The 16,597-nt window shown below is 56.8% G+C and overlaps 8 protein-coding genes across 8 annotated transcripts; 5 read left to right on the plus strand and 3 right to left on the minus strand.

The window, feature by feature from the left end:
• The first annotated feature begins 147 nt into the window (after nucleotides 1–147).
• Nucleotides 148–3,060, plus strand: C7974DRAFT_184561 (apses transcription factor-like protein). The gene is made up of 2 exons (XM_046136441.1): nucleotides 148–2,120; nucleotides 2,166–3,060. The coding sequence occupies exons 1-2, from the start codon at nucleotides 263–265 to the stop codon at nucleotides 2,876–2,878; spliced, it is 2,571 nt and encodes an 856-aa protein (XP_045997082.1). The 5' UTR covers nucleotides 148–262; the 3' UTR covers nucleotides 2,879–3,060.
• On the plus strand, nucleotides 3,061–4,894 carry C7974DRAFT_453997 (uncharacterized protein; the record flags this gene model as incomplete). Its single annotated transcript, XM_046145895.1, has 2 exons — nucleotides 3,061–3,390; nucleotides 3,436–4,894. The coding sequence occupies exons 1-2, from the start codon at nucleotides 3,242–3,244 to the stop codon at nucleotides 4,892–4,894; spliced, it is 1,608 nt and encodes a 535-aa protein (XP_045997083.1). The 5' UTR covers nucleotides 3,061–3,241.
• A 1,732-nt stretch (nucleotides 4,895–6,626) lies between these two features.
• C7974DRAFT_472142 (uncharacterized protein) lies at nucleotides 6,627–7,610 on the minus strand. Its single transcript, XM_046146529.1, has 2 exons — nucleotides 7,145–7,610; nucleotides 6,627–7,032 (listed from the first exon to the last, which is right to left on the minus strand). Exons 1-2 carry the CDS (start codon nucleotides 7,408–7,410, stop codon nucleotides 6,894–6,896), a joined length of 405 nt encoding a protein of 134 aa, XP_045997084.1. The 5' UTR covers nucleotides 7,411–7,610; the 3' UTR covers nucleotides 6,627–6,893.
• C7974DRAFT_184591 (uncharacterized protein) lies at nucleotides 7,580–9,219 on the minus strand. The gene is made up of 2 exons (XM_046136443.1): nucleotides 8,331–9,219; nucleotides 7,580–8,259 (listed from the first exon to the last, which is right to left on the minus strand). The coding sequence occupies exons 1-2, from the start codon at nucleotides 8,932–8,934 to the stop codon at nucleotides 7,778–7,780; spliced, it is 1,086 nt and encodes a 361-aa protein (XP_045997085.1). The 5' UTR covers nucleotides 8,935–9,219; the 3' UTR covers nucleotides 7,580–7,777.
• Nucleotides 9,220–12,151, minus strand: C7974DRAFT_184602 (uncharacterized protein). The gene is made up of 2 exons (XM_046136444.1): nucleotides 11,714–12,151; nucleotides 9,220–11,631 (listed from the first exon to the last, which is right to left on the minus strand). Exons 1-2 carry the CDS (start codon nucleotides 11,975–11,977, stop codon nucleotides 9,505–9,507), a joined length of 2,391 nt encoding a protein of 796 aa, XP_045997086.1. The 5' UTR covers nucleotides 11,978–12,151; the 3' UTR covers nucleotides 9,220–9,504.
• Nucleotides 12,152–12,417: 266 nt separating this feature from the next.
• C7974DRAFT_184607 (uncharacterized protein) lies at nucleotides 12,418–13,506 on the plus strand. Its single transcript, XM_046136445.1, has 2 exons — nucleotides 12,418–12,710; nucleotides 12,758–13,506. The coding sequence occupies exons 1-2, from the start codon at nucleotides 12,599–12,601 to the stop codon at nucleotides 13,249–13,251; spliced, it is 606 nt and encodes a 201-aa protein (XP_045997087.1). The 5' UTR covers nucleotides 12,418–12,598; the 3' UTR covers nucleotides 13,252–13,506.
• Nucleotides 13,507–14,259: 753 nt separating this feature from the next.
• C7974DRAFT_184609 (Homeodomain-like protein) lies at nucleotides 14,260–15,814 on the plus strand. Its single transcript, XM_046136446.1, has one exon. The coding sequence runs from the start codon at nucleotides 14,582–14,584 to the stop codon at nucleotides 15,614–15,616; it is 1,035 nt and encodes a 344-aa protein (XP_045997088.1). The 5' UTR covers nucleotides 14,260–14,581; the 3' UTR covers nucleotides 15,617–15,814.
• Nucleotides 15,815–16,541, plus strand: C7974DRAFT_184610 (uncharacterized protein). Its single transcript, XM_046136447.1, has 2 exons — nucleotides 15,815–16,038; nucleotides 16,086–16,541. Exons 1-2 carry the CDS (start codon nucleotides 16,013–16,015, stop codon nucleotides 16,477–16,479), a joined length of 420 nt encoding a protein of 139 aa, XP_045997089.1. The 5' UTR covers nucleotides 15,815–16,012; the 3' UTR covers nucleotides 16,480–16,541.
• Nucleotides 16,542–16,597: the final 56 nt, after the last annotated feature.

Consider the following 16,597-nt stretch of genomic DNA (forward strand, 5'->3'; position numbering starts at 1 on the left):
TGCTCTGGCGCTGGACGCGAACCGCTGCGCTCCACAGCCACGGCTCGCAATTCACCCCCCGCATCCAGCAGCGAGGGCCGACGCCGCCGACGCCGACGACGAACGCCTGCAGCCACCCCAGCACGCAGCCGCGACACCGCCCGCGACCACGTCCCGCGACCACACCCTGCCACCACGCCCACGCGCACCCCGACCCGACCGCCTCACCGCCTCTCCGCCCATGCGCCGCGAGTAGCGCACCCCCATTGCGCCTCCGCTTGCGATGCAGCAGGTCGCCCGCTCGTTCCCGTCCGCCGGCTCGCCCTCGCACGCGCCGCCCATGTACCAGCAGTCGCCGTCGCACTCGCACAGCGGCCTGATGGCCGCGCCGGGCTTCAGCCGCTCGTTCAGCGACGTCAGCGCCTACGCCCAGCCGCCCATGGAGAAGCCCCAGATCTACACGGCCGTCTACTCGGGCGTGTCCGTCTACGAGATGGAGGTCAACCGCGTCGCCGTCATGCGCCGCCGCTCCGACGGCTGGCTCAATGCGACCCAGATCCTCAAGGTTGCCGGCGTCGACAAGGGCAAGCGCACCAAGGTGCTCGAGAAAGAGATCCTGACGGGCGAGCATGAGAAGGTGCAGGGCGGCTACGGCAAGTACCAGGGCACGTGGATCAACTACCGCCGTGGCCGCGAGTTCTGCCGCCAGTACGGCGTCGAGGACATCCTGCGCCCGCTGCTCGACTACGACATCAGCGCCGAGGGCGGCCAGGGCCACGGCATCGAGACCCCCACCAAGGAGCAGGCCATGGCCGCGAACCGCAAGCGCTTCTACACCCAGAGCATCGACGGCCGCCCGCAGAGCCAGAGCGTAGGCGGCACCTTCTTCAGCAACATCTCCTCAACTGCCACCAGCGCCCTCGCCGCCATGAACAAGGTCGCTCGTCTCAACTCGCCTGCGCCGCCGCGCCCTGCCAGCTCGTCGCAGGGCCGCCGCTCCATAGCGCGCCCGCCGCAAGGACCAGGCCCGATGGCGAGCCAGGACTCGTTCCGCACCAGTAGCCAGCAGAGTGTCCACAGTCTGGCCTCCGAGCGCAGCTTCAGCGGCCAGAACGGGCACACCGACTCGGCCTACGGCACCGGCATGGACGACTCGCATGAGCCGCCCAGGAAACGGATGCGCCCGTCGCAGGAGGAGTCCTTCTCACAGCGCGAAGAAATCCTGCGCGACCACGGCTCGCCTACAGAACCCAGCGAGTCGTTCTACCAGAACCAGCACCAGACTGGCCACACCATCAGCCTCCCAGATGGCGAGGTCCCTACGGCTTTACCGCCTTTGCCGTACCCAGACAATAAGATCAACGAGGAGAAGCAGGCCATGTTGACAGATCTCTTCGCAGATCAGACTCGCACAGACTTCACAAACCACCCAGCAATACTGCATCTCTCTGGTGCAGACCTCGACATGCCTATCGACAACAGCTCTAACACGGCGCTCCATTGGGCTGCAACCCTTGCGCGGGTGTCTCTGATGCGCCTGCTGGTGTCGAAAGGCGCAAATATGTTCAGAGGTAGCGCGACGGGCCAAACGCCGCTGATGAGCGCAGTCTCTGTCAATAACAGCCTCGACCATAGTTGCTTTCCGGAGACGCTCGAGATTCTTGCGCCGCTGATCGAACTCCGCGACTCTCAAGGACGCACCATTCTGCACCACATTGCCGTCACATGCGCCATCAAAGGGCGCGCGGCATCCAGCAAGTACTACCTTGAAGCGCTGCTGGAGTATCTTGTCCGCAGCAATATCGGCGCCACCCAAATCCCATCCTTCCTCGAGAACAGCAACTACCCCAAACCAATAGGACTGATGAGGTTTATGCAGGAGATGGTCAACGCCCGGGATAAGGCTGGCAATACAGCTCTCAATCTTGCAGCCAGGATAGGGAACCGAAACATCATTTCACAGCTCCTTGAAGTGCAGGCCGACCCCACAATCCCCAATCACAAAGGGACGCGGCCGGTCGATTTCGGTGTAGGCAGTGACTTGCAGGGCGACGCAGACACTGTAGCATCTGCTGCCAGCCCGTCGAAAGGGAAAGCGCCGTTGAGCAAGGTGGAGGAAACAGCGCGCGAGATCCAACCGTGTACGTTCTGATATCCTCCTACGTCGTTTTAACTAACGAACCAAGTGATGAACGGCATCCTGCAGTCAGCATCGATGCAGTTCACGCAAGAAGCGCGTTTGAAGCAGGACTTGATCGATCAGACAAATTCCACAATCAGCACCCTCTCGTCTTTACAGAAATCCGAACAACACCGACTGGAAACCCTCCGCACCCGTCTTCGTCAGCGCCAGGACCGCGCTAAGAGAATCGCAAATCTGCAGCGCTGGCTGGAACCTCAACGGCATATGCTCGCTGCGACCAACGCCGCCACAGACCTCGATCAAAAGCGCGAAGTCGGCTACGCTGATGCAGAAGGCGCCGGCTTGCTCGTTCAAGAGTCTGATCTGCCCGAAGATGTCCGCAACGAAGGCGAGCATCTCATCCGGCAAGCCTCAGGCGGCGCGTCCTACCTCAGCACCCCGCTGTCCATCCCCCCAACCGCTACGCTGTCACCCAATCTTTCGTCCATACCCACCAATGTCCTTCGGCAGAGAATTGAAGTGTACTGCCAGTCCAATGCCGCGCTGCTGCAGAGGAGCAGACAACTGAAGGATAAAGACGGTCAGCTTGAGGCTATGTTCAGACAGGTCGTATGTCTGTGTACGAACGTGCAGGAGGATCGGATCGACGAAGTACTTCCTAGTCTTGTCGCGGCGCTTGACAGCGACCCTCTGGACGGCGTGGAGGTGGGGCGGGTGCGTGAATTCCTGCGGAAGGTGGAGGGCGTGGAGGCGTGAGGAAGTTCATGAGATGCCTCAATTATATTCCTTACTTATTTCCGTGGACTGGCAAGCGGTGCCTCGGCAAACGGTGTTCGGCGCGTGTAAATCAGCAGGCAGGCTGTTTGATGCTTTCTGGCATATCGATATCAATACCAGTACCTGTTATGAACTTCCTTCTGGCCAAACAGGGATTGTTGCTTCTTCCCGCTCAAAAAGCGTGTCGGTGTGTTTGCCGCCTTTTGCAAGCATCCTACATTCTCTACATTGACCGACTTTGGAAGTATCGCCCATGGGCTGTGCAAAAGGGCGGCTCGACTAGGCTCAAAGAGGCGCACGTATACACAAACCGTGTCTTGGCTACACTAGTCACATAATCATATGATCCCATCCATCCCTTCACGCAGATGTCGAAGCCGAAAACGCTTCACAAACATGACGACAACCACTCCCGCTTTCACTAGGCTCCCTGCCGAGATTCTCGTCCAGATCCTCGACCTGCCCCAAGAGCAAGCGTGGCGCGGCCCCATGTTCGTCACACCTCCACTCATTTCCTCTAAATCTAACTGAGCCAGCATCGACTTCTCAACCCTCAAATCCTTCCGCTTCTCCTGCAGAGCGTATGCCTACGCCCCCTGTGTCCTGGAGAGACTGTTCACCAGGATCCGCTTCTTGGCGTCGCCGGACCACGTGCGTTCTGCTGAGACCCTCGATGTGGGACTGATCAGGCCCTGGGTCAAGAGCATTGTAATGCAGCCGGCAAAGTACGTCTGGGACATGACACGACTTGTGTATGAGCAGAATGTATTCAATCAGCCGCTGAAAACGCTTCGTCACTGGAATGATTCGTGCCACGTATGGGATAGTCCGCTGGATTATACGGCCCCTGACTTTGAGGCATGGAATGTGCTAGGAAGGCCGCAGTTCGAAGAGTTGGGTGTCAGAGGGTTCGTGGACAAGTATTTGGAGGGTAAAATGCCGTTCTCTGAGGCCCAGATCCAGGTCGGGTTTGAGCAGTACATGCAACAGGCAAACTGCATGAAGGCGATGTATGAGGAACGCCGCGTCGAACAGGCATGGGCCAAGGTGCTGTCCCAACTCCCCGATGTCCGCGTGTTCAGCATAGGCAAGTGGGACCCCGCGTCGTGTAGTAACTACACAGACATGTGGAGCGACCGCGGCGACGACATCGACACGCACGCGCACGATCAGTACGACGGCACAGAGCACTGCAGAGACGTGTGCCGCCAACTCCAAGAACCCGTCGCGAACGCGCTCTTCGGCGCCGCATTCGCGAGCCTCGCCGCCGCAGGCTCGCTCGTCGAGGACCTCACCATCGAAGCCATCGTCGACGGCGGCTACGCCTGGGCCACGAACCCCTCCCTCGCCGCGCTCAACCTCTCCCGTCTGCACTCCCTCACGCTCCTCGCCGTCAGCACACACGAAGAACTCTACGGCTACTGTGAGCCGCGTACCCCCGCCCCCTCCTCCCGCTGCGCCGCCGCCCTCAGCACGCTCCTGCACAAAAGCAGCGCCACCCTGAGGTCCCTCTCGCTGTTCCCCAAACTCCACCCGGACAGCGATCTCTACTTCCCGCTCCCGTCCACGCGCACCTGCGCCGGCACCCCGCCGCTCCCCGCGCTCGCGCGCCTCGCCACCAGCCTGCCCCTCGACGTCCCGGCCTTCGCGCGCCTCGTCGCCGCCAGCCCGCTCGTCCACCTCGCGCTCGACACCTGCGCCCCGAGCTCCCACGCCGAGTGGCGCCCGGTCTGGGACGCTATCCGGCACCACCGCAATCGCATGGTGCTGGACTTCAATCACTTGTGCTGCGGGAACTCCGGGGGGCTGTGTTTGACGCTGCATACGGGGAATGAGCCGCCTTGGGAGATGGATGGGGTGTCGTCGAGTTTGGAGAAGTATCTGACGGGGGAGGGGGGGTGGGATGAGGAGTGTAGGGCTCAGTTCGAGAGGGGGGAGGAGGCGGGGAGGGGCGGGAGGGGAGGGAGGGGACGTGGGAGGGGAAGGGGGGGATGAAGGGAGGTGGTGAGGGGTGGGGCGGGTAGGTAGTAGTATCCTGAGTCGGCGAGGCGGTGGTTGAAAGCATTCGCGAAGTCCATGCTATCATGTCTATAGAGCACGGAGCAGGGCGATACTGCCCCCACAAATGAGTTTCCACGCGAAAGCCCCGGACGCCATGTCTGGGATTACTATCAGGGATATGTAACATATTCCAGCTCTAATATTCCACATACGACCATAGGACGTTGAAAACAAGGCTTCCCGTTCGCTCAGCCCTATTTAAGCAACGTACCGGTGGATTAGTACTCAGGTGGGTGACCACTGGGGAATCCCCACTGTTGTATGTCAGTCATTTCTTTTTGCCGGGTTGGAACTTCTACCTAATGTAAGTCTGTAATTTTTGGCCTGTTTGAGTTTGGGTCTTCCCATCGTCCTACGGAGCGGAGACTGAGGAGAAGCAGTTTGACGACTGCTATGCATCTGCTGCGTGCGCCTGTATACGTAACTACAGGCTAGACGTTGAATCCCTGTCCAGCACGTTCTTGAGCTGCACGTTGTCTATCCCGTCTATAACAATCTCCCTAGGCAGTGTTCCATAATCCCCGATCAACCACAGTTACACCCCAAACACCGTCCCTCACAACTCGCGTGTCCACACATCCCCCCCCCCCCCCCCCGCCGTCCATCATACCCAACCACCCAAGCACTCAACCCCTCCCACCCCCTACCGCCCCCCCTTAACGCCCACACCCTCCCCCCCACCCCCGAAATCCCCACCCAACACCCCTCCCCCGCCGCCCGCCCACGGCCCCCCCGGCCCGCCGCCGATGCCTGCGATGTCGTTGTTGTACAGCGAGACGCCGCCGTTGTGGGTTTTCCGTTTCTCGCGGAGGGCGCGGCGGGTGGCTTTGCGGTCTTCGGAGGTGGGACTGGAGGGGGAAGGGGAGGGGGAGGAGGGTTTGGTGGGGGTGTTTCCCATGGTTTCGTGGCGAGTGGGTGGGTGTGGTAGCACTAGAATGGCGGGTTCGAGGTGTTGCGAGCTCTGGGGTTGGTTGTTGTTGGATCTGGCGATAGGTTGGAGCTGGTTGTTGTTGGAGGGACTGGGATGGAAGGTGGAGGAATTGGGTGGTAGGACTTCTTCCTAGACTCGGTCGTTGGAATCAGATCTTGAAGTTGATTGTTGCGATTGCTTGTTTGATGTGGGTGTTCGAGTTGGTTGGTGATGTGGAGGTTGGTGTGCGTTCCATGTGTTATGGGGCTGGAAATAGACTGTTCCTCGCGCCCTTTGTACACCACTCGTGTCCCCATATATTATCTCATGCTTTCTTCCTCGTTCGTCGAGATCTGCTCACTGGTTGGGATAAGGCCTCCAACGGGCACTGCAGGTGACGTCATTGTGCCACTAAGTTTTTCCCGATACTGGGGTTTTGTGGGACATTGTGGCGGGTACGTGATGAGGCGGCCGGGTGATCCGTTTTAGCGTTTTTCGAGGAGGTCGTGTGTTGATGGAGGGATAACTGCATGCCTAAAATTGTGTATGAGAACATGTCATCATGATGTGTCTTAGGGGAGGTAGTAGACTTTTTGGTTCGGTGGGCGGAAAGCGAGAGTCATCATCTGCTCTGCTTTCGAGAAAGGTCCTGGAATTCTTGTAGGAATTGAGATATCTGTTGGCTCAGATGGAGATTTTAGTACCTGGCAGTGTGAATTGCAAGCGGTGCAACTTTCAAGGACAGAGCATCTGATTGTTCTATAATTTGCCGTATGAAGAGTGCCACAGTGTGTGAGAATCTACACACTCATGAAGAGCATGATCGCATCGGTGTAGACAGTTTTAGCTTTTGTCTCTCCACGATCATCAGTGACTAAAGCCTCCTGCCTCGAGCAACTCAAACCAACGTACTCCACTTGATCGACCAGCCACAATATGCCGCAGAACGGAGTGATCCACCCTGCGCATGCTCTCACCGTTCCTTGCTCACTGAGTAGAGTACTCCATCACCTCGACGGACTCCTAGAGGCGCTGACAGTACGCACTCTCGACCCGTCCCGCCCAACTACCCAACCACCTCCTATCATCCTTCTTTCCCCGAAAGCCAACCTCCAGTACCTGTCCGCCTCCCATCACATTGTTCATACCGCAGCCAGGCTCCCTATTGTTGTTAGCAAAGATCGTCCCTTGCCCTTGCGCACGTTCATCTTAGCAATGCATCTGCTTAGGCCACACTCGTATACCTGAGAGGCGAAGTGAAAGGAAAGACTCACTGATAGAATGAACACACGACGCCAGTCTCCACGCTCAGACTCCGCACCTGGCCGTCGAAGCCACCGAAGATGTTGCGCATGTCCGTGCAGTAGCTGTTCGCGGGGACGAAGGTCGAGGCGCCAGAGAGGTTGGCGAGCTTGAAGAGCGTGGCTACGCCGGCGTCAGCGCGGGGAGCGAGGGAGATGTCGGTGGACTCCAGCGTGAGTGGAGTGGGAAACGCGGTAGCGAGGCCGGCGACGAGGGCGATAAGAATAGAAGACTTCATGGTTATTTTTGTGGTCCGGATAGCGTTTTGTTAAAGCGCAAATCGACGGTATTGGGTAGCGGGGCAAGGTGGCTTTTATACCAAGGGAGTGAGTGAAGGTGAAGTTGAACATGGGGCGCCTTTCCTTGCTTCTTTGTGCTACTTGTGACAGGTATCGCAGCTCGAGGACGGATGTTCAAGGGATGTGTCTGTGTCTGCTTGATTCGAGCGATTATATTAGGCGTAACATGCCGACTCTATTGCCAATCTACTTGTACCTCTCGTCAGAACTGAATCTACGATCTCTACACAGAACCCACACACATGAAACATTACTCTTATTACGCGTCAACATGAAAACCAGCGCGTCGCTTGAACGCTGCAAGACTCACACTCTGTCCAGACCTTCCTCTCCCTTCTTTACGAGGCCATCTTCACTCGAACTACTATCGCCATCTAGAACTGCAACGGGCGCTTCAGATGCGGGCTTCGCAGCTTCGACACCCCCATCTGCGACACTCTCGTTTGGCTGAGCAGGCTCCTTTGGAGGCTCCTCCACAGTAATAACAGGCGATAACGCAGGCACAGGCACTGGCGCAGACGCACATTCTTTCGCAGGTTCCGGCTTGGCAGGTTCGTCTGTTGACTCTGGTGGAGGGCTGGAGGGCTGGCTCTTCTGCTTCGGTGGTGCCGTCGCAGGGCTGGCATCCGGATCTGCTGCTGGGGGCGGTGCCGCACTGTTCGCGGGCGCAGACGTATTGCCGTTGGCACCGGGCGATACTTCCGGCGCGGAGATGATTTGCGTCTGGGGTGGGCGGGCGCGCAGCGCGGCGTTTGCGCCTTCGCCCACGGCATTCATATACATGTCCGCTGGTGTCGTCAGTAAGCTATCGACATGGGCTGAAAAGCTTCAAGCAATCTGTGTCACGAGCTCAACTTACGGTCGTTCATGGTATTACTCCTCACAGCCTTGTCCAGCAATCTTGTTAACCGTGCCACTTCGCTCCTCACACTGACGCTGTCATCAATGGCAATCTCATCATACCCATGAACGCCATGCTGGATCCCCAACCACATCACCTCGCTATTCTCCATCTCATCGACTACGCGATCAAGATCATCCCTGTACATCCTTGCGCGCATCGGCTGGCCTCTGCTCTTCAGATAAGCGACCAGACCTGCAATGACAGTATTCAGCGCGCCAAAAACCGTGATCAGAATATGCGAAGACTCGCTCGCACCCAGCCCAGTTAGAGCAGCGCCCAGAACGACCTGTGTAAGCAACAGCGTGTTGGACAACGCCGCCGTGAACATGTACGTCCTGTTCTGCGCATCGCGTGTGTGGATCGCGCGGCCATACAAGCTTCTCTTGAAACTCGCCGGCCTGGGTGCGTCTATCGGTTTGTTGGATGGCGGCACGCCGACAAGTAGGCAGAATTGCTCATGGATGTCCTGCTTGTGGCTGCTACCATTGCCGATGAAGTCCGAACTCAAGAAAGGGAGGGGGTTCCCGCCGAGCAAAGGCGACCGCTCGTTGGGCGACATGGTAGGCTTGTTACACTGCGACAATGTCGAACTGAGTAGTTCAAGTCAGGGAAGTCAAAATTTGCACGGCAATCCAGCGGTTGCGCGATTCGAGCTTGAAGTTGACCTGAGATGAGGAAGCTACAAGCGGCGTAGCGTGAACACTAGTGTCCAGATTCGTGTTGGTGGATGAAAGCTCCGCGGTCTAGTTCGAGCGGTTTGCACAATTTATGCAGTGGCGTTGATAACGTGCGGTCACCCATGTATCGTTCAGTCGACGCATGATGGCCTTCATAGTGTGAGTGTTCTGAAAAGCAAGGGAGGCACCCCGTCTGTTGCCTCTCGCAGATGACTATGAGGCAGGTCATTCGGTCGCACAAGGCTGCAACAATAGGTCATATTGAGAAGTATCCAACCTAGGTGCAGTGAAACCATATCAACACGCCTTCGCAGCCCATGACAGGCAATTCCATCTAAAAACATATAAACAAGGGGTGGCGAGAGCCAGGGGTATTATGTACTCAATGCGCAATTGCTGTGTGTAAGGATAGAATGTTAACAAATGGACAGGCAGATAAACGCGTGCAGCTGTTACCCAAGCTCTTCGTCCGGCTGCACCTCCAGCCCACGCAGCCGTTGCGCTAAGAGGCCAGCAGCGGGCGGCGAAGCTGGGCTCCCGAGGGGAGAGAAGGCGTTGCCACCATAACCTAGATCGCCCTTGTTGAGTTTTCCAAAGGTCGCTTCCTGGTAGATGGAAACAATCAGACCTGGCGGCGGCGACGCGAGCGGCGACCGAAAGGGGCTCTTGGGGTCAACATCCATCTGTTCGCGAGAGACGGGACGTGACTCGATTGCAGCTAGACGTGTAAGATGGAAAGGTATGGGCTGCATGAGTGGGATGCTCGAGCCATAGTCTCCATTTGCCGAAGAGCTCAAGGGGCCGCCAGTAAAACGCACGGCAGGCGGTGGCAACTGCGGGTTCTGCGAGAGACCGTCCATCTGGTCGTACATTTGCTGAGACCGAGAGAGTGGCCATGCTGTGCTTTGACGCCTACGAGCTCTTTCGGTAACAAATGACGCGCTCGGTGAAGAGGGAGGTTGTATAGTTGAATCCCGTGAAGGTTTATAGGTGCTGTACTTCGGCTCGGGCTGTTGAATCTCGTTGCGAAGCTTCTCCTTTCCGTCCGGCACTCTATTAGCGAAGACGACTCGGATGCTCTTGTACAAATAATAACGCCCCTTTCCAGTGCAACAAATATGTAGGTGAATGAGATATCGCAAAATGGGTCGGTCTCTTGGATCATCAGAGTGACTTAAGGCGGCTTCGGGTCGATCTGTTCCGTAATTCTTCCGCGAAGCCAAAGGCATGTCGATGATGGGCCCAGCGGAGTAGCTACGCTGGCGGACGAATGTCTTTTGGCCAGGTTCCATATCTGAGACATCGTATGGTACAAGAAAAAGCTTGACTGCAGTCCTGTTCGGGTTCTTGAGAACGATCTGTAGCTGGCCTTCGGCTGGTATGCGATAACAGCCCCCTGGCGGCGCTTTAGGAGACGTTGGTCTACGCTTCCTCTTTTCCTTGCGTCGCAGCTCAGCCGTCGCAGTCTCGCCAACATGCTCGTCATCGAACTGAAGTCGAGAGTCGAGACTATTGTGATCCAGCTCTGGCGCAGTCGGGCGCCGTTTGCGCTTACTAGGCTCGCTATCTGCTGGTGGGACCAGCGAGTGCTCCAGATCGATAAGGCCAACGTAAGGACTTGGCTCGTTGTCAGATATTCGACCGTTCCCTGTGTTGTAGCTGTAAAATACAGCTGGAAAGGGAACTGTCACGTGTGGTGGGCACTTGAGGCTTGATTTGCACTGCCCCCTTCCAAGCACGCCAATTTTAGCGACGAAGTCAAGAGGCCGAGAAGGAGTTGTAGACATTCGACCGCGCAATATCGACTCTTCATACGAACCAACCATAGGAGCATGTTGCAAAGGAGAAGCATCTGAGATGGAAGGCCTTCGAACAGCAGATGGCGTCCGCGGGATGGAGTGTGGCTCGAGCTGACTGAAAGAGGTCACCGATCGCCTGGGCTGATGGGCCTGGTAGGGCATGGCCCCGTTGCGTCGTAAGTGCCGTGCTGCAGGCGTACCAGACGCGGATCTTGCCATTTGTGTCGTTTGGTAGTGCTGGGAAGAGTCGGGCGAAAAGGTGTGACGCCGATTGCTGCGATCCGGGCTTCTTGAGCCGTTTCTGGAGCTCGGCCGGGATGTGAAGTCCAAGTCAGTATTATTCAGCTGTTGCACCAACGGACTTGTGGGCGGCATGAATGCGAATGAGGTCGAAGGCGACTGCGATATCGCTCGCGCGCACGAGACTGGGGGAGAGTCATAATTGACAGTGTCGCTGGGTGAGTAGTGTGGAGCAAGTTGGGATGCAGGGATCGCAGCTGCAGGAAAGGAACGGTCCCACGGCACGACGGGAGACGTTGCTAACAGGGCAGACAAAGGTGCGCCACCTGCACCGGGGCCCCTCTCTCGCTCACGGAAATCTCCAGAATGTAGAGCTGAGCGGGGGCGCGCAATCTCCAACCCAGCTGACGCATGATCGGACAGCTGATCAGGTGTCGCTGTGCGCAACACTTTGGAATCGCTAGAAAGGGTGGGCGTCTTCGCACGGTCGCGAGAAGAGGGTCGTGAAGATTCCAGGGTACGTTCGTGGCGGCTGCTGTTCTGAAGTCATAGTCAGCTTCAAAGCTCCAAGCTCAACCTCCCGCGACCATTCACGGGCCTATTAGGTGCGACATTTACTCACGTCCTGGCGAAATTGCCACAAAGGACTCTTCACTCGCTTGATGCGCTCGATCAGGCCATTACGATCCCGCGAAGTTGGTCGTATGTCGTGGCCGACTGGTTCGTCTGCACTACCGAGTCTCAGAATGCTCTCCAAAGACAGGCCGCTCATGGGTGTCACGTCGTCGAGGTTTGGCATGATTTCCTTTGGAGGTTCAGCTGACGACATCTGGCGTGATGCAGTCCGCCCGGGCGGACTGCCTTGCGGATCATGAAATATCGGCATGTTTGAATCGACTTATGGCTGGAGAAAACATGGGCACAATATTGGACAGACTTCAAAGTGGTGAGTGGTGGGAGGTAGTGAGGTGCGACAGCGTGACGAGCACTGAGATGGCAGGGCAGGCTCAAACGGTTGGAGCACCTGCTGGCCCGGCAAATGACAGGAAGGAAAACTCAATTCGATTTAAAGGATGCGCTGGCTCCAGTGGCCGCCTCACCGTGCACAAGCCGCCGACTTGGAGACGAAACGCTGTGGAGCTGGCAGGCAAGGTGCGGAGGTGATGGCGACAGGGTCTTGACAGATGACGCGCTGTGATGCTTGACAAAGGCGAGCTCGGCCGCGACGATGAGTCTTATCGGGCGCAGATAGAGAGCGTAGCTGCGGCCAGACCGGTTTTGGCCGGCGGCTGGCTGCTCGGGAAGGTCACACGACGACGAACGGCCTTTCCGTCTCCTCTGCAAAGACTGGAGCTCCCGCGCTGCAGAAGCGCCCGCCTAGCCGGCGCGTCTCCGCTGGTCGTGCGCGATGTCTTATCGATTGTGGCGCCAAGACCCAAAGAATTACGCTTGTGCCCTCCTCGTGCACTGACGCGTGCAAGAAAATTATTGAACACCACTCGCAAGAATGGCAGAAAAACGAGCACACGACGGCGAGGCAAGCAGATCGGTGAAGAAGCAGAAGAAGGGGTTCCAGATCGGACCGGCCAACCTGCCTGATGGCACGCACAGGCGCAAAGGTGTGTTCTCATCGCTTTTGGTAGGGTCTGGTGTTGACTATTTGCAGTGAAAAAGATCAAGGAGGACATCATCTACAAATCCAAGCTCAAGAAGCAGTATGCCAAGCTCAAAGCACGGGAGGCAGACGAAGCGGATGCGCCGCGCAAGTCTGTTTACGAGCGTGAAGCTGAAGCCAACCCCGACAACGATGAGCCCGTCGAGATTATTCCAGAACCCACGCTCGAACCGCACCCCGAGCGGGTGAAGATGCTCGAAGAGCCTGAGAAGGAGACTCCGAATTTCGAGCGGCGGCAAAGGCGGGCGCGCCCGCAGCCCTATGAGAAGGAGGCTGAGATGGCACGCAAAAAGCAAGAACAGACGGAGGCACGGGAGAAAGCACGGGCAGAGGCAGACAAAGAACGTACGAAGAAGATAGCGGAGCGTGAGCGCTTCAGGAAGGCCATGGCCAAGGCGAGGGGAGGCCCGAACGGGCAGAGAAAGCTGGGACGAGAGAGCCAGGTTCTGCTGGAGAAGGCACAGAGGCTCATGGGCAAATCGTGATGAGCAATATCGGACGCGCCAATCTGGGATCTAGCAACATACGACGCAAGTTGCCCCAGTAGGAAGCCACACGCGTGTGCAGTTGCACCAAGGCTGTGCCCCGCTTTCATGAACTGAAGACGATAGTATGCGTCTTCACGTCTCCAGCACTATCGTGCGGGGCCTAGAACGAACGCATGGACGGAGCCAAATTTGGTGTGCGAGCATGGTAGCACGACCGTCACCGCTCTGTCCTGCGCCTCGGCAGCTCCTGCCTCCGTTCAACATCACCTGCGCGTCTTGCAGTGAACTGCATACACCAGAGAATAGAGAGACACTAAGCCGCCACCAGCAATGCGACTCTTGTGGTAGCAACACGAGTTTCGAATATACTCTAGGATTGACCTCGGCTTCCAGCTGTGAGCCATTCGTACCTGCAGCCCGTCGACCGTTCCAAACTTGACTTTCCTTGGCGCGCTAAACAGCTCACTGTCCAGCTTAGGGGCTCGCTCTTTCTCTCTCTCGCGCACATGCACGAACGCAGTCTGGTTTCATCCCACAGGCGTCCCACCTGTTCGCTTACTCGACGCACTTATGTCACAGCTTACGTGTGCGGCTCTGCTGGGTCGCACAGTTTCCGTCTACACCGACCTTTTTCGTACGCCTTGAACCTTAGCCCTACGGGCAAACAAAGGATGGCTGTTTGATTCAGGCGTGGAGCGCTACAGTTGTCTGCGATGACTCATCAGCCCTGTTTCGTCGATCTTTCTGTGTCACGATAAGCTGACGATCCTCTGGGACAGACCGCCTCCAGCCTTGCGGTGTTCTGTACCGGTCAATGGTCTACGCAGGTCTTCTCTCATTGTGAGGGGCCACTTGCAGGCTTCTCGGGTCAAGATCTGTGGCCGTAAGTCTGTCCCTCGCACCTCTCTAGCCAAGATTGTGTATGCCCGTCGCAACGCACCAGTGCGGTGTCCAATGGTGATACAGCAAATTCCACAATCAATGCTCGAACAAAGACTATACACCTACTGCATTAGCGGTCGAGTATACCACAGCATACAGGACAGTTCACCGGCGGGCTGCACGATCTTGAAAGGTCGACTTGCAGCGGCCATGATTTGGAAATATGACCCACTGTCTGGGTACTTCTACCTCCGGAAAATCGCTTCATCGAGCTTACGCTTTACTGGGCGCCTTAGCTAGTCACTACAAAGCAAAGTTTCCTCCACATCAGAAACATAGTTGTACTCACACGAAACTCACATAGCACTTCTTTCCAACGGTGTCCTTGCTTTCCCTGAATCACCCATCACCCCGAGACTCTACAGAACGTCTTCGACGATCCACCATGTCCAGCAGCGAGCGGAAACCCCGTCGATGGACACCGGCAGAGGATGAGACGCTGCGCGAGCAAGTCGATGCCCAACAGGTACAAGGCGGTAGCAGAGACTGGTGTCAGATTGCTCTGGCTCTGCCCGGGCGATCTAATAAGGACTGTCGAAAGAGGTGGCACAATTCAGTCACCGAGGGCTTGAAGAAGGGTCAGTGGTCAAAATCCGAGGATCAGCTTCTCATCCACGGCGTGCAAAGCTATAGCTTCCAGTGGACAAAAGTCGCTACGTGCGTGTCCTCACGCAGTGCAGATCAATGTGCGAAACGATGGCAGCAGTCGCTCGACCCTCGTCTTGATCGTAGCGAGTGGCGCGAGAGCGAAGACAAGGCTCTTCTCGCAGCAGTAGAGAGTCTAGGGCGACACTGGAAAGACATACAAGAGCAGTACCTTCCCCATCGATCAAAGAACTGCGTCAAGAACCGCTTCTCAGTTCTCTCACGCCGAAACGCCATTCATTTGGCGCCTTATGACGATAGTCTCGGGAGCTCGTCCTCGGATCCAGGTACACCACTTCAGCTGGAAGGCGATCTGCCACTAGACTTCATGACAACTTCACTCATGCACAACACAACACATGGCCTGTACCAGCAAGACCAAATATCACGGACCCGCAGCGTGGAAATGTCTTGGTTGTGGTCAGGAAGCAGCGACCCGAGTGTATCACTGCCCGCAAGCCACTTCGACTCTTTCGACGCCAACTTGTGGCCCGCGTGTCCCAATGTAATTCCAAGTCAGACGCTGTCGAGTAACGCAGGTCAGTGGAATGGCATACACACAAATACGGGCACACCACCTTCAGTACAGTACCTCAGTACTTCAAACCCACAGATGCATGCGTATTCATATCCAACACACCATCCTGCTGACTCACGAGGGACTCAGTATGTGGCCCCATCCACAAGCTCATCTGAGTTGTACGCACCAGCTGCTGGGTCATCTCGCTTGCCTACACACAGGGGAGCGTACGGTCATTCGTATAGAGGCAGCTAACCATGGGTCGCGCAATTTCATATTCACAGCAACATATACTCCACTGCGACGGGACAGAACTAAAACGGATTTAGTTCTTGTATGTATTCAATGCTATTTACGCTCTCTACGCCATTGCATCGTCGTCCTCCGGTCGACGGGATTGTTTGCTTTCACTTGTACAAAAGTAGTTTCGAAGCAGAATACAAGTCACAAGCAGACTCCAACTTTTTGGGGTGCCTGCGGCCTATCGGGATTGCTTTTTACCGCCATGCGATCATCGGCGAAGACAGACGTCAAATAGGTAACCGAGTGCCCGAGATGTTCCACGAAAGTAAGCAACATTCAGTCTAAAACCCTCCACACCCGCCGTTTCCATGCTTCCACACCTCGCAACTATCGCCTTCATCAACCACAATGCAAGAGCCATCCTACAATCCCGAGTATGCCCTCCCTTCTCCACTACAATAGCCAACTCACGCCCTCACAGAAGCCCCATGGGCACCTACACAATGGCTTACCAACATCCCCTTACCAGCAGTCCCACCCACACCGCTGTCGGTATGCTCGTCGAGTACCCACCCAACGGCGCCACACCACCACACCGCCACGGTGGTGCCTGCGTCTCCGCGTTCGTGCTGCAAGGCTCCGTCCTGATCAAGATGAATGACGAGCCGGCGCGCGTCGTGCCCCAGGGCGGCTCGTGGTATGAGGCACCCGGCTGCCATCATCGGATCAGTACGAATGCGAGTGCGACGGAGCCAGCGTCGTTTTTTGTGAATTTCGTGGTCGAGTCGGAGGTTTTGAAGAGGGAGGGGGTGGCGGCGCTGTTGCAGTATGATGCTGAGTGGGTTGATATTGTGGCGCAGAAGACGCGGGGTTAGCTCGGCTGCTGGTTGGGTGAAGCGATGCTTGTTCGCTTTTAGAGTACCGTACCTCTTCCACTGACATCTTCCAGGATGTCTACATGGATGCTTGGCTTCTAGCTATGCACAGCCTTTC

The sequence above is a fragment of the Boeremia exigua genome, assembly GCF_020726555.1.
Source record: "Boeremia exigua strain MPI-SDFR-AT-0100 chromosome Unknown C7974scaffold_6, whole genome shotgun sequence".
NCBI lineage: Eukaryota > Fungi > Ascomycota > Dothideomycetes > Pleosporales > Didymellaceae > Boeremia > Boeremia exigua.

Excerpts from the sequence above, each read along its gene's own strand:
- C7974DRAFT_184610 (XM_046136447.1), top strand. The coding sequence starts at position 16,013 with ATGCAAGAGCCATCCTACAATCCCGA. Across the intron at positions 16,039-16,085 it reads GAGCCATCCTACAATCCCGA|AAGCCCCATGGGCACCTACA; the intron begins GTATGCCCTCCC and ends ACGCCCTCACAG.
- C7974DRAFT_184609 (XM_046136446.1), top strand. The coding sequence starts at position 14,582 with ATGTCCAGCAGCGAGCGGAAACCCCGTCGATGGACACCGGCAGAGGAT.
- C7974DRAFT_184591 (XM_046136443.1), bottom strand. The coding sequence starts at position 8,934 with ATGTCGCCCAACGAGCGGTCGCCTTTGCTCGGCGGGAACCCCCTCCCT. Across the intron at positions 8,260-8,330 it reads GAGTAATACCATGAACGACC|CGGACATGTATATGAATGCC; the intron begins GTAAGTTGAGCT and ends TGACGACACCAG.
- C7974DRAFT_184607 (XM_046136445.1), top strand. The coding sequence starts at position 12,599 with ATGGCAGAAAAACGAGCACACGACGGCGAGGCAAGCAGATCGGTGAAG. Across the intron at positions 12,711-12,757 it reads TGGCACGCACAGGCGCAAAG|TGAAAAAGATCAAGGAGGAC; the intron begins GTGTGTTCTCAT and ends GACTATTTGCAG.
- C7974DRAFT_184561 (XM_046136441.1), top strand. The coding sequence starts at position 263 with ATGCAGCAGGTCGCCCGCTCGTTCCCGTCCGCCGGCTCGCCCTCGCAC. Across the intron at positions 2,121-2,165 it reads AGCGCGCGAGATCCAACCGT|TGATGAACGGCATCCTGCAG; the intron begins GTACGTTCTGAT and ends TAACGAACCAAG.
- C7974DRAFT_184602 (XM_046136444.1), bottom strand. The coding sequence starts at position 11,977 with ATGCCGATATTTCATGATCCGCAAGGCAGTCCGCCCGGGCGGACTGCA. Across the intron at positions 11,632-11,713 it reads TGTGGCAATTTCGCCAGGAC|AACAGCAGCCGCCACGAACG; the intron begins GTGAGTAAATGT and ends CTATGACTTCAG.
- C7974DRAFT_472142 (XM_046146529.1), bottom strand. The coding sequence starts at position 7,410 with ATGAAGTCTTCTATTCTTATCGCCCTCGTCGCCGGCCTCGCTACCGCG. Across the intron at positions 7,033-7,144 it reads GTCGTGTGTTCATTCTATCA|GGAGCCTGGCTGCGGTATGA; the intron begins GTGAGTCTTTCC and ends TAACAACAATAG.